The 13,096-nt window shown below is 46.7% G+C and overlaps 1 protein-coding gene across 2 annotated transcripts in view; it reads left to right on the forward strand.

Annotated features, from left to right (window-relative positions):
• The window catches only part of LOC129813088 (methyl-CpG-binding domain protein 2-like), a 109,688-nt gene that overhangs the window by 15,207 nt on the left and 81,385 nt on the right, over window positions 1–13,096 (forward strand). For both annotated transcript variants that reach the window (XM_055865263.1, XM_055865272.1), the window contains exon 2: window positions 5,964–6,126. In XM_055865263.1, the coding sequence (XP_055721238.1) occupies window positions 5,964–6,126 (163 nt within the window). The remainder of the gene's footprint in view (window positions 1–5,963; window positions 6,127–13,096) is intronic.

A 13,096-nucleotide genomic window follows, 5' to 3' on the forward strand; every position in this document is an offset into this window, starting at 1 on the left:
TCCCCGACTGTTTTCAACACACTTTCAGTTCGCCTAACGCTGGGCATATACACAACACGACTTTTCAAATCTTAACGGTTTCGATTTCGTTTCCTACTCTCAAGTGCTTTATTTTGTCTATCCTCAACCCCAGGATGTTGGTGCTCACGTTACACCATGATTTCCTAGTTGATCCTATCCTGAGTTTCTCGGTTGTCGTAGTTTCTCGGTTGTCGTAGTTTCTCGCTTGTCGTGGTTTCTCGGTTGTCGTGGTTTCTCGGTTGTCGTGGTTTCTCGGTTGTCGTAGTTTCTCGCTTGTCGTGGTTTCTCGGTTGTCGTGGTTTCTCGGTTGTCGTGGTTTCTCGGTTGTCGTAGTTTCTCGCTTGTCGTGGTTTCTCGCTTGTCGCGGTTTCTCGGTAGTCGCGGTTTCTCGCTTGTCGCGGTTTCTCGGTAGTCGCGGTTTCTCGGTTGTCGTGGTTTCTCGGTAGTCGTGGTTTCTCGGTTGTCGTGGTTTCTCGGTAGTCGCGGTTTCTCGGTAGTCGCGGTTTCTCGGTTGTCGCGGTTTCTCGGTAGTCGCGGTTTCTCGGTAGTCGCGGTTTCTCGGTAGTCGCGGTTTCTCGGTAGTCGCGGTTTCTCGGTAGTCGCGGTTTCTCGGTAGTCGCGGTTTCTCGGTAGTCGCGGTTTCTCGGTAGTCGCGGTTTCTCGGTAGTCGCGGTTTCTCGGTAGTCGCGGTTTCTCGGTAGTCGCGGTTTCTCGGTTGTCGCGGTTTCTCGGTTGTCGCGGTTTCTCGGTAGTCGCGGTTTCTCGGTAGTCGCGGTTTCTCGGTTGTCGCGGTTTCTCGGTAGTCGCGGTTTCTCGGTAGTCGCGGTTTCTCGGTTGTCGCGGTTTCTCGGTTGTCGCGGTTTCTCGGTTGTCGCGGTTTCTCGGTAGTCGCGGTTTCTCGGTAGTCGCGGTTTCTCGGTAGTCGCGGTTTCTCGGTAGTCGCGGTTTCTCGGTAGTCGCGGTTTCTCGGTAGTCGCGGTTTCTCTGTTGTCGTGGTTTCTCGGTTGTCGTGGTTTCTCGGTTGTCGTAGGAAATAAATGCCAACACTCGAACAGTGAGCTGCTTTATTAACGTGTTACAGTGTTACAGTTTGTGCAGAAACATACGAAATAGAGATATAATACTTAACTTTGTATTATCATTACTATTTTATATTATGTTTTTGGTTCCTGTCATGGTAGGACACAGATGTAATGTTGGTGGAGTTAGTTTTGCACCCAAACCACTCATTCCTTTCATTTACAGTGTTAAATATCACTAATATGTGAGAACAATATTTTTTGTGAACACATGTTTCATTTTGGCTTTATGATAAGGTTGGTAGCAACATGGAATATTGTTGTGGAAATCTGTTGCAGCTCAAGTCGACTGCAGAAACCGCAATGCAATGCTCTGGGCTGGCTAGCTAGCTAGCTATGGGCTGGCTAGCTAGGGCTGGCTAGCTAGCTAGCTATGGGCTGGTTAGCTAGGGCTGGCTAGCTAGCTAGCTATGGGCTGGCTAGCTAGCTTCAGACAATAATACCAAGACAATATCAACATGTAACGAAGCTAGTTAGCTGTAAAATTGCCTAAACAAACTGCACTATCAATTTAGGAGTCTACAATCTCACGATGTTTCAACCTGCAGAACGACGTCCCTCAGAGTGGAGTCTAACATTTGCAATGACAGATATACTTTTGAGGAGATGGGGAACATTTCCCATGCTACATCAATGTTCTGCGCACTGTATTCTGGTCCGCCAGTTTGTCTCCCATCACCAGTCTGTCCTCCATCACCTCGGTCCACCAGTCTGTCCCCCATCACCTCGGTCCAGTTTTTCCAGTCGGAGCTCATCCCAGTTGCCTTGAACTCACTGAAGTCTGAGATTTCTGAGTTTCCAGTTGTTTTGAATGCAGCAGAAGTCATTCTGGATTGACAGCATGGCCAATGTATATATGTTTTTCTTGCCCATGGTGTTGAATGTGAATGTTTATCCTTTTTATCATCTGTTGGGTATGTGGGACTAGCGTCCCACCTGGCTAGCGTCCCACCTGGCCAACATCCGGGTAAAATTGCAGAGCGCCAAATTCAAAATACAGAAATACACATAATAAGCATTCATAAAATATACAAGTGTTATACATCGACTTAAAGATTAACTTCTTGTTAATCCAGCCGCTGTGTCAGATTTCAAAAAGGCTTTACGGCGAAAGCATAGGACAGCGCCCCATGTAAAAAAGCATACAAACATTTACCAGCCAAGTAGAGGAGTCACTAAAGTCAGAAACAGCAATAAAATTAATCACTTACCTTTGATCTTCATGTGGTTGCATTCACAAGACTCCCAGATACACAGTAAATGTTTGTTTTGTTCATTAAGATAAAGTCCCTCTTTATGTCCCAAAAACGCAGTTTTGTTGGTGCGTTCAGTAATCCAATGGCTCCAAGGCGGTCCCAACAGGCAGACGAATACATACTAAAAGTACAGGTAAAGTTCGTCGAAACATGTCAAACGATGTTTATAATTAATCCTCAGGTTGTTTATTGTCTTTATAATCAATAATATTTCAACCGGACAATACCGTTTTCAATAGAAAGGAAAAATAACAAACGGCAGGCTCACGGGAGTGCGCCGAATCAGGTCTGCATACTTCCTCTGACCAAAATGGCTTTTTACTCGTCGTTTTTCAAAATAAAAGCCTGAAATCATGTGTAAAGACTGTTGACATCTAGTGGAAGCCATAGGAACTGCAATCTGATTCCTAACCCATTGGATTCTCTATAGGCATTGAGTTGAAAAACAGCCACATGAAAATAATTCCACTTCCTGGATGGATTTTTCTCAGGTTTTTGCCTGCCATATCATTTCTGTTATACTCACAAGACATTATTTTAACAGTTTTGAAAACTTTAGAGTGTTTTCTATCCAAATCTACCAATTATATGCATATCCAAGCTTTTGGGCCTGAGTAACAGACAGTTTAGTTTGGGCACGCTTTTCATCCGGAGGTGAAAATACTGCCCCCTACCTAAGAGAGGTTAAGCTTGGAAAAGAGACCCTTAAACCCAGACTTGGACCACACACTTACTCCACCGAATAGCAGGGGAAGCAAAATAGTGATTGCTGTGAAACGCTTGCAGTTAGCCACTGATTCCTTCCAAACCACTCATTGTTGAATTTGTGATTCCAACTTGTTGTGTAATGTTTACGTCCAATGGCCAATGAGCACTGATACGTTGTATCTATAATTTCTCTTCATAATTTCTCTTCATATGACAAGGATTGAAAAGGATTTGCCAGTAGATTGTCGACGTGATTCATGATGATGACTGCTAGCGACCTAAAATGTTGAAGCTACGGTAGCTATAACGTGATTTGAGGTCATTTTATCTGTGGCCAATGACCTTGAGCCTTGGATGGGCACTGACAGAACAGTGAGCCAATCACTGCGCAATTAGAGAAGATTACCACCCCTTACGCTCAGTTTTTCCCACCGGCTGCCCCACCACCACAGAAAGCACTGAGCTAGACTTAAACACCTGCCTTTTGGAGCTGCCTTACTCAGGAAAACATAAAAGAGACCGTGTTTGTATGCAGCTTTATTAACTCGATAATATATATATTTTTTTCACATTGTTTGCAAACTGATATGTGACATGTATAAAGGCCAAAATATCATGCAAAACAGGTTCTGCCCAACCTGCCCTGAATGACGAGTCGCCACTGGTAGTGTATGCCTGGCATAAGTGATTGTCTGAGTCACACAACGTTAAGGTTTTAAGCTTTGGACACACGGTGATGAGGAACGGACCAAAACAGCGGGTGGCCGTCTGTACAATAGTCAGAACACAGAAAATGTCATTTGATATTCTAGTCACTGTCTGCCTTTTGGCTCTGGGTGTTGTCTACTGTGTGAGCCAGCTGTTTAAAAGCACTCTATTGTTAGGCCAGAAGAAGAAATAGTGTAGGTTAAGGTAGCGCTGCACGATTTGGACAAAATAGGTAATTGCAATTTTTTTTATCCCAGATGTTGCAATTATGAATTGCGATTTTTTTTTTTAAACGCTGTGGCTTAAATCCATGTCTGATGGAATTACCAAGTTAAAACAAGTGTCAGGGTAGAGAAAATCCCTTCTAAAATGAGGTCATATCAATGAATACATACTGTGCTAACTGAATACAAAACCAAATGAAACTAATCTATTTCAACATTTTTATAGGCTGCATATGCTAATACATATTAACAAACATAAATGTTTAACATGCGTAAAAATATAGTGTGCTATAACCGCAGCGCTTATCGTACGGCACCCCCCCCCCCCCCTATGGGGCTCCCAATCACGGCAGGTTGTGATACAGCCTGAATTCGACCCAGGGTGTATGTAGTGACGCCTAATCTGGACGCTACTACTGGGACCCTACCAGATGAGCTAAATACCTTCTATGTTTGCTTTCGAGGCAAGCAACTCTGAACCATGCATGAGAGCACCAGCTGTTCCATACGACTATGTAATCTCGCTCTCTGTGACTGAGGTGAGTAAGACCTTTAAACAGGTTAACATTCACAAGACCACTGGGCCAGGCGCATTACTAGGACGCATACTCAGTGCATGCGCTGACCAGCTGGCTAATGTCTTCACTGATATTTTCAACCTCTCCCTGACCCAGTCTGTAATACCTAAATGTTTCAAGCAGACCACCATAGTCCCTGTGCCCAAGAACACAAAGGTAATCTGTCTAGACCACGTGCAGTGGTCTAAGGCACTGCATCTCAGTGCTAGAGGCGTCACTGGTTCGAATCCAGGCTGTATCACAACCGGCCATGATTGGGAGTCCCATAGGGCAGTGCACAATTGGCCCAGCGTCGACCGGGTTTGGGCGGTGTAGGCCGTCATTGTAAATAAGAATTAGTTCTTAATTGACTTGCATGCTGGGTTGTGATGCCATGCTGGGTTTGACCTGGGTTATGTTGCTGGGTTTGACCTGGGTTATGTTGCTGGGTTGTGATGCCATGCTGGGTTTGACCTGGGTTATGTTGCTGGGTTGTGATGCCATGCTGGGTTTGACCTGGGTTTGACCTGGGTTATGTTGCTGGGTTGTGATGCCATGCTGGGTTTGACCTGGGTTATGTTGCTGGGTTGTGATGCCATGCTGGGTTTGACCTGGGTTTGACCTGGGTTATGTTGCTGGGTTGTGATGCCATGCTGGGTTTGACCTGGGTTATGTTGCTGGGTTGTGATGCCATGCTGGGTTTGACTTGGGTTATGTTGCTGGGTTGTGATGCCATGCTGGGTTTGACCTGGGTTATGTTGCTGGGTTGTGATGCCATACTGGGTTTGACCTGGGTTATGTTGCTGGGTTGTGATTCCATGCTGGGTTTGACCTGGGTTATGTTGCTGGGTTGTGATGCCATGCTGGGTTTGACCTGGGTTATGTTGCTGGGTTTGACCTGGGTTATGTTGCTGGGTTGTGATGCCATGCTGGGTTTGACCTGGGTTATGTTGCTGGGTTGTGATGCCATGCTGGGTTTGACCTGGGTTATGTTGCTGGGTTGTGATGCCATGCTGGGTTTGACCTGGGTTTGACCTGGGTTATGTTGCTGGGTTGTGATGCCATGCTGGGTTTGACCTGGGTTATGTTGCTGGGTTGTGATGCCATGCTGGGTTTGACCTGGGTTTGACCTGGGTTTGACCTGGGTTATGTTGCTGGGTTGTGATGCCATACTGGGTTTGACCTGGGTTATGTTGCTGGGTTGTGATGCCATGCTGGGTTTGACCTGGATTATGTTGCTGGGTTGTGATGCCATGCTGGGTTTGACCTGGGTTTGACCTGGGTTGTGATGCCATGCTGGGTTTGACCTGGGTTTGACCTGGGTTATGTTGCTGGGTTGTGATGCCATGCATGTTGTTTGTGTTGTCTGTGATATAATGTTGTTTGTTTGTCTTTCCTCTCCCCCATCAGTCCCAAAGGGAAGAAGTTCCGGAGCAAACCCCAGCTGTCCCGTTACCTCGGCAACACGGTGGACTTGGGATGTTTCGACTTCCGAACGGGCAAAATGATGATGCCCAGCAAGCTGCAGAAGAACAAACAGAGGCTACGGAATGAGAACCTCACCATCAACAAGGTACAGGTTAGCCAAGGCTACACATCAGGGTCCTGCTGTTCACTACATTCTAACAATGGACAATTTGTATTTATTTAGTCTTTATTTTAGCAGGGAGTCATATTGAGACCAAGGTCTGTTTTACACAAGATTATTCTCAGTTTCTTACTAGTCTCATCGCTGTGCTAGCAGTGGATCAGTCTAGTCTCATCGCTGTGCTAGCAGTGGATCAGTCTCATCACTGTGCTAGCAGTGGATCAGTCTAGTCTCATCACTGTGTTAGCAGTGGATCAGTCTAGTCTCATCACTGTGCTAGCAGTGGATCAGTCTAGTCTCATCACTTTGCTAGCAGTGGATCAGTCTAGTCTCATCACTGTGTTAGCAGTGGATCAGTCTTATCACTGTGTTAGCAGTGGATCAGTCTAGTCTCATCACTGTGCTAGCAGTGGATCAGTCTAGTCTCATCACTGTGCTAGCAGTGGATCAGTCTAGTCTCGTCACTGTGCTAGCAGTGGATCAGTCTAGTCTCATCACTGTGCTAGCAGGGGATCAGTCTAGTCTCATCGCTGTGCTAGCAGCGGATCAGTCTAGTCTCATCACTGTGCTAGCAGTGGATCAGTCTAGTCTCAGCCCTTTGCTAGCAGTGGATCAGTCTAGTCTCAGCCCTTTGCTAGCAGTGGATCAGTCTAGTCTCAGCCCTTTGCTAGCAGTGGATCAGTCTAGTCTCAGCCCTTTGCTAGCAGTGGATCAGTCTAGTCTCATCACTGTGCTAGCAGTGGATCAGTCTAGTCTCATCACTGTGCTAGCAGTGGATCAGTCTCATTACTGTGCTAGCAGTGGATCAGTCTCATTACTGTGCTAGCAGTGGATCAGTCTAGTCTCATCACTATGTTAGCAGTGGATCAGTCTAGTCTCATCACTGTGCTAGCAGTGGATCAGTCTAGTCTCATCGCTGTGCTAGCAGTGGATCAGTCTAGTCTCATCACTGTGTTAGCAGTGGATCAGTCTAGTCTCATCACTGTGCTAGCAGGGGATCAGTCTAGTCTCATCACTGTGCTAGCAGTGGATCAGTCTAGTCTCATCACTGTGCTAGCAGTGGATCAGTCTAGTCTCTGCCCTGTGCTAGCAGTGGATCAGTCTAGTCTCTGCCCTGTGCTAGCAGTGGATCAGTCTAGTCTCATCACTGTGCTAGCAGTGGATCAGTCTAGTCTCATCACTGTGTTAGCAGTGGATCAGTCTAGTCTCATCACTGTGCTAGCAGGGGATCAGTCTAGTCTCATCACTGTTAGCAGTGGATCAGTCTAGTCTCATCACTGTTAGCAGTGGATCAGTCTAGTCTCATCGCTGTGCAAGCAGTGGATCAGTCTAGTCTCATCACTGTGCTAGCAGTGGATCAGTCTAGTCTCATCACTGTGTTAGCAGTGGATCAGTCTAGTCTCATCACTGTGCTAGCAGTGGATCAGTCTAGTCTCATCACTGTGCTAGCAGTGGATCAGTCTAGTCTTATCACTGTGCTAGCAGTGGATCAGTCTAGTCTCATCACTGTGCTAGCAGTGGATCAGTCTAGTCTCATCACTGTGCTAGCAGTGGATCAGTCTTATCACTGTGTTAGCAGTGGATAAGTCTAGTCTCATCACTGTGTTAGCAGTGGATCAGTCTAGTCTCATCGCTGTGCTAGTAGTGGATCAGTCTAGTCTAATCGCTGTGCTAGCAGTGGATCAGTATAGTCTCTGCTCTGTGCTAGCAGTGGATCAGTATAGTCTCTGCTCTGTGCTAGCAGTGGATCAGTCTAGTCTCTGCCCTGTGCTAGCAGTGGATCAGTCTAGTCTCATCACCGTGCTAGCAGTGGATCAGTCTAGTCTCATCACTGTGTTAGCAGTGGATCAGTCTAGTCTCATCACTGTATTAGCAGTGGATCAGTCTAGTCTCATCACTGTGTTAGCAGTGGATCAGTCTAGTCTTATCACTGTGCTAGCAGTGGATCAGTCTAGTCTCATCACTGTGCTAGCAGTGGATCAGTCTAGTCTCATCACTGTGCTAGCAGTGGATCAGTCTAGTCTCATCACTGTGCTAGCAGTGGATCAGTCTAGTCTCATCGCTGTGCTAGCAGTGGATCAGTCTAGTCTCATCGCTGTGCTAGCAGTGGATCAGTCTAGTCTCATCACTGTGCTAGCAGTGGATCAGTCTAGTCTCATCACTGTGCTAGCAGTGGATCAGTCTAGTCTCATCACTGTGCTAGCAGTGGATCAGTCTAGTCTCATCACTGTGCTAGCAGTGGATCATTCTCATCACTGTGCTAGCAGCGGATCAGTCTAGTCTCATCACTGTGCTAGCAGTGGATCAGTCTAGTCTCATCACTGTGCTAGCAGTGGATCAGTCTAGTCTCATCACTGTGCTAGCAGTGGATCAGTCTAGTCTCATCACTGTGTTAGCAGTGGATCAGTCTAGTCTCATCACTGTGCTAGCAGTGGATCAGTCTAGTCTCATCACTGTGCTAGCAGTGGATCAGTCTAGTCTCATCACTGTGCTAGCAGTGGATCAGTCTAGTCTCATCACTGTGCTAGCAGTGGATCAGTCTAGTCTCATCACTGTGCTAGCAGTGGATCAGTCTAGTCTCATCGCTGTGCTGGCAGTGGATCAGTCTAGTCTCATCGCTGTGCTAGCAGTGGATCAGTCTAGTCTCATCGCTGTGCTAGCAGTGGATCAGTCTAGTCTCATCACTGTGCTAGCAGTGGATCAGTCTAGTCTCATCACTGTGCTAGCAGTGGATCAGTCTAGTCTCATCACTGTGCTAGCAGTGGATCAGTCTAGTCTCATCACTGTGCTAGCAGTGGATCAGTCTAGTCTCATCACTGTGCTAGCAGTGGATCAGTCTAGTCTCATCACTGTGCTAGCAGTGGATCAGTCTAGTCTCATCACTGTGCTAGCAGTGGATCAGTCTGGTCTCATCACTGTGCTAGCAGTGGATCAGTCTAGTCTCATCGCTGTGGTAGCAGTGGATCAGTCTAGTCTCATCGCTGTGCTAGCAGTGGATCAGCCTAGTCTCATCGCTGTGTTAGCAGTGGATCAGTCTAGTCTCATCGCTGTGCTAGCAGTGAATCAGTCTAGTCTCATCGCTGTGCTAGCAGTGGATCAGTCTTATCACTGTGTTAGCAGTGGATCAGTCTAGTCTCATCACTGTGCTAGCAGTGGATCAGTCTAGTCTCATCACTGTGCTAGCAGTGGATCAGTCTAGTCTCATCACTGTGCTAGCAGTGGATCAGTCTAGTCTCATCACTGTGTTAGCAGTGGATCAGTCTAGTCTCAGCCCTGTGTTAGCAGTGGATCAGTCTAGTCTCATCACTGTGCTAGCAGTGGATCAGTCTAGTCTCATCGCTGTGTTAGCAGTGGATCAGTCTCGTCTCATCGCTGTGCTAGCAGTGGATCAGTCTAGTCTCATCACTGTGCTAGCAGTGGATCAGTCTAGTCTCATCACTGTGCTAGCAGTGGATCAGTCTAGTCTCATCACTGTGCTAGCAGTGGATCAGTCTAGTCTCATCACTGTGCTAGCAGTGGATCAGTCTAGTCTCATCACTGTGCTAGCAGTGGATCAATTTAGTCTCATCACTGTGCTAGCAGTGGATCAGTCTAGTCTCATCACTGTGCTAGCAGTGGATCAGTCTGGTCTCATCGCTGTGCTAGCAGTGGATCAGTCTAGTCTCATCGCTGTGCTAGCAGTGGATCAGTCTAGTCTCATCGCTGTGCTAGCAGTGGATCAGTCTAGTCTCATCGCTGTGTTAGCAGTGGATCAGTCTAGTCTCATCGCTGTGCTAGCAGTGGATCAGTCTAGTCTCATCGCTGTGCTAGCAGTGGATCAGTCTAGTCTCATCACTGTGCTAGCAGTGGATCAGTCTAGTCTCATCACTGTGTTAGCAGTGGATCAGTCTAGTCTCATCACTGTGTTAGCAGTGGATCAGTCTAGTCTCATCACTGTGCTAGCAGTGGATCAGTCTGGTCTCAGCCCTGTGGTAGCAGTGGATCAGTCTAATCTCATCACTGTGCTAGCAGTGGATCAGTCTTGTCTCAGCCTTGTGCTAGCAGTGGATCAGTCTAGTCTCAGCCCTGTGTTAGCAGTGGATCAGTCTAGTCTCAGCCCTATGTTAGCAGTGGATCAGTCTAGTCTCATCACTGTGCTAGCAGTGGATCAGTCTAGTCTCATCACTGTGCTAGCAGTGGATCAGTCTAGTCTTATCGCTGTGCTAGCAGTGGATCAGTCTCGTCTCATCGCTGTGCTAGCAGTGGATCAGTCTCGTCTCATCGCTGTGCTAGCAGTGGATCAGTCTAGTCTCATCACTGTGTTAGCAGTGGATCAGTCTAGTCTCATCACTGTGCTAGCAGTGGATCAGTCTAGTCTCATCACTGTGCTAGCAGTGGATCAGTCTAGTCCCATCACTGTGTTAGCAGTGGATCAGTCTAGTCTCATCACTGTGTTAGCAGTGGATCAGTCTAGTCTCATCACTGTGTTAGCAGTGGATACAAAATATAATACAAAATACAAAAGCATGGTAGCAATACAGCATGGTAGGAACACAATATGGTAGCAACACAACATGGTAGCAACACAACATGACAACAGCATGGTAGCAACACAACATGACAACAACATGGTAGCAACACAACATGACAACAACGTGGCAGCAATACAACATGACAACAACATGGCAGCAGCACAAAACATGGTAGCAGCACAACATAACAACAACATGGTAGCATCACAACATAACAACAACATGGTAGCATCACAACATGGTAGCAGCACAACATAACAACAACATGGTAGCATCACAACATGGTAGCAGCACAACATAACAACAACATGGCAGCAACACAACATGGTAGCAGCACAACATAACAACAACATGGCAGCAACACAACATGGTAGCAACACAAAACATGGTACAAACATTATTGAACAGAGACAACGGCACAAAGGGTAAGAAGGTAGAGACAACAATACATCACGTGAAGCAGCCCTATCTGTCAGTAAGAGTGTCCATGATTGAGTCTTTGAATGAAGTGATAAAACTGTCCAGTTTGAGTGTTTGTTGCAGCTCGTCCCAGTCGCTAGCTGCAGATTACTGAAGAGAGGAGCAACCCAGGGATGTGTGTTCGGGTTCTGTGTTACAGTTGTGTAGTGCATAGAAAGAGAATCGATGGGAATCCATTCTAGTAATCATCTTTCTATGTTATCGGCTAGGTTATTGGTAGGTCAGAGGTCATACAGACAGAGGCTCTACTGGTGGCTCTCCTCTCACCTGCCAGTCAGTCAGTACACATCTAGAACCACACCCCACCGTACAGTCAGTCAGTACATATCTAGAACCACATCCACCGTACAGTCAGTCAGTACACATCTAGAACCACATCCACCGTACAGTCAGTCAGTCAGTACACATCTAGAACCACATCCACTGTACAGTCAGTCAGTCAGTACACATCTAGAACTACATCCACCTGCCAGTCAGTCAGTATACATCTAGAACCACATCCACCGTACACATCTAGAACCACATCCACCGTACAGTCAGTCAGTACACATCTAGAACCACATCCACCGTACAGTCAGTCAGTACACATCTAGAACCACATCCACCGTACAGTCAGTCAGTACATATCTAGAACCACATCCACCGTACAGTCAGTCAGTACATATCTAGAACCACATCCACCGTACACATCTAGAACCACATCCACCGTACAGTCAGTCAGTACACATCTAGAACCACATCCACCGTACAGTCAGTCAGTACACATCTAGAACCACATCCACCGTACAGTCAGTCAGTACACATCTAGAACCACATCCACCGTACAGTCAGTCAGTACATATCTAGAACCACATCCACCGTACACATCTAGAACCACATCCACCGTACAGTCAGTCAGTACACATCTAGAACCACATCCACCGTACAGTCAGTCAGTACACATCTAGAACCACATCCACCGTACAGTCAGTCAGTACATATCTAGAACCACATCCACCGTACAGTCAGTCAGTACATATCTAGAACCACATCCACCGTACAGTCAGTCAGTACACATCTAGAACCACATCCACCGTACAGTCAGTCAGTACACATCTAGAACCACATCCACCGTACAGTCAGTCAGTACACATCTAGAACCACATCCACCGTACAGTCAGTCAGTACACATCTAGAACCACATCCACCGTACGTTCAGTCAGTACACATCTAGAACCACATCCACCGTACAGTCAGTCCGTACACATCTAGAACCACATCCACCGTACACATCTAGAACCACATCCACCGTACAGTTAGTCAGTACATATCTAGAACCACATCCACCGTACAGTCAGTCAGTACACATCTAGAACCACATCCACCGTACAGTCAGTCAGTCAGTACACATCTAGAACCACATCTACCATACAGTCAGTCAGTACACATCTAGAACCACATCTACCATACAGTCAGTCAGTACACATCTAAAACCACATCCACCCTACAGTCAGTCAGTACACATCTAGAACCACATCCACCGTACAGTCAGTCAGTACACATCTAGAACCACATCCACCGTACGTTCAGTCAGTACATATCTAGAACCACATCCACCGTACAGTCAGTCCGTACACATCTAGAACCACATCCACCGTACACATCTAGAACCACATCCACCGTACAGTCAGTCAGTACATATCTAGAACCACATCCACCGTACACATCTAGAACCACATCCACCGTACAGTCAGTCAGTACACATATAGAACCACATCCACCATACAGTCAGTCAGTCAGTACACATCTAGAACCACATCTACCCTACAGTCAGTCAGTACACATCTAGAACCACATCTACCATACAGTCAGTCAGTACACATCTAGAACCACATCCACCGTAGTCAGTCAGTACACATCTAGAACCACATCCACCGTACAGTCAGTCAGTACACATCTAGAACCACATCCACCGTACGTTCAGT

This window comes from Salvelinus fontinalis, chromosome 2 (genome assembly GCF_029448725.1).
Source record: "Salvelinus fontinalis isolate EN_2023a chromosome 2, ASM2944872v1, whole genome shotgun sequence".
NCBI classification, from domain to species: domain Eukaryota; kingdom Metazoa; phylum Chordata; class Actinopteri; order Salmoniformes; family Salmonidae; genus Salvelinus; species Salvelinus fontinalis.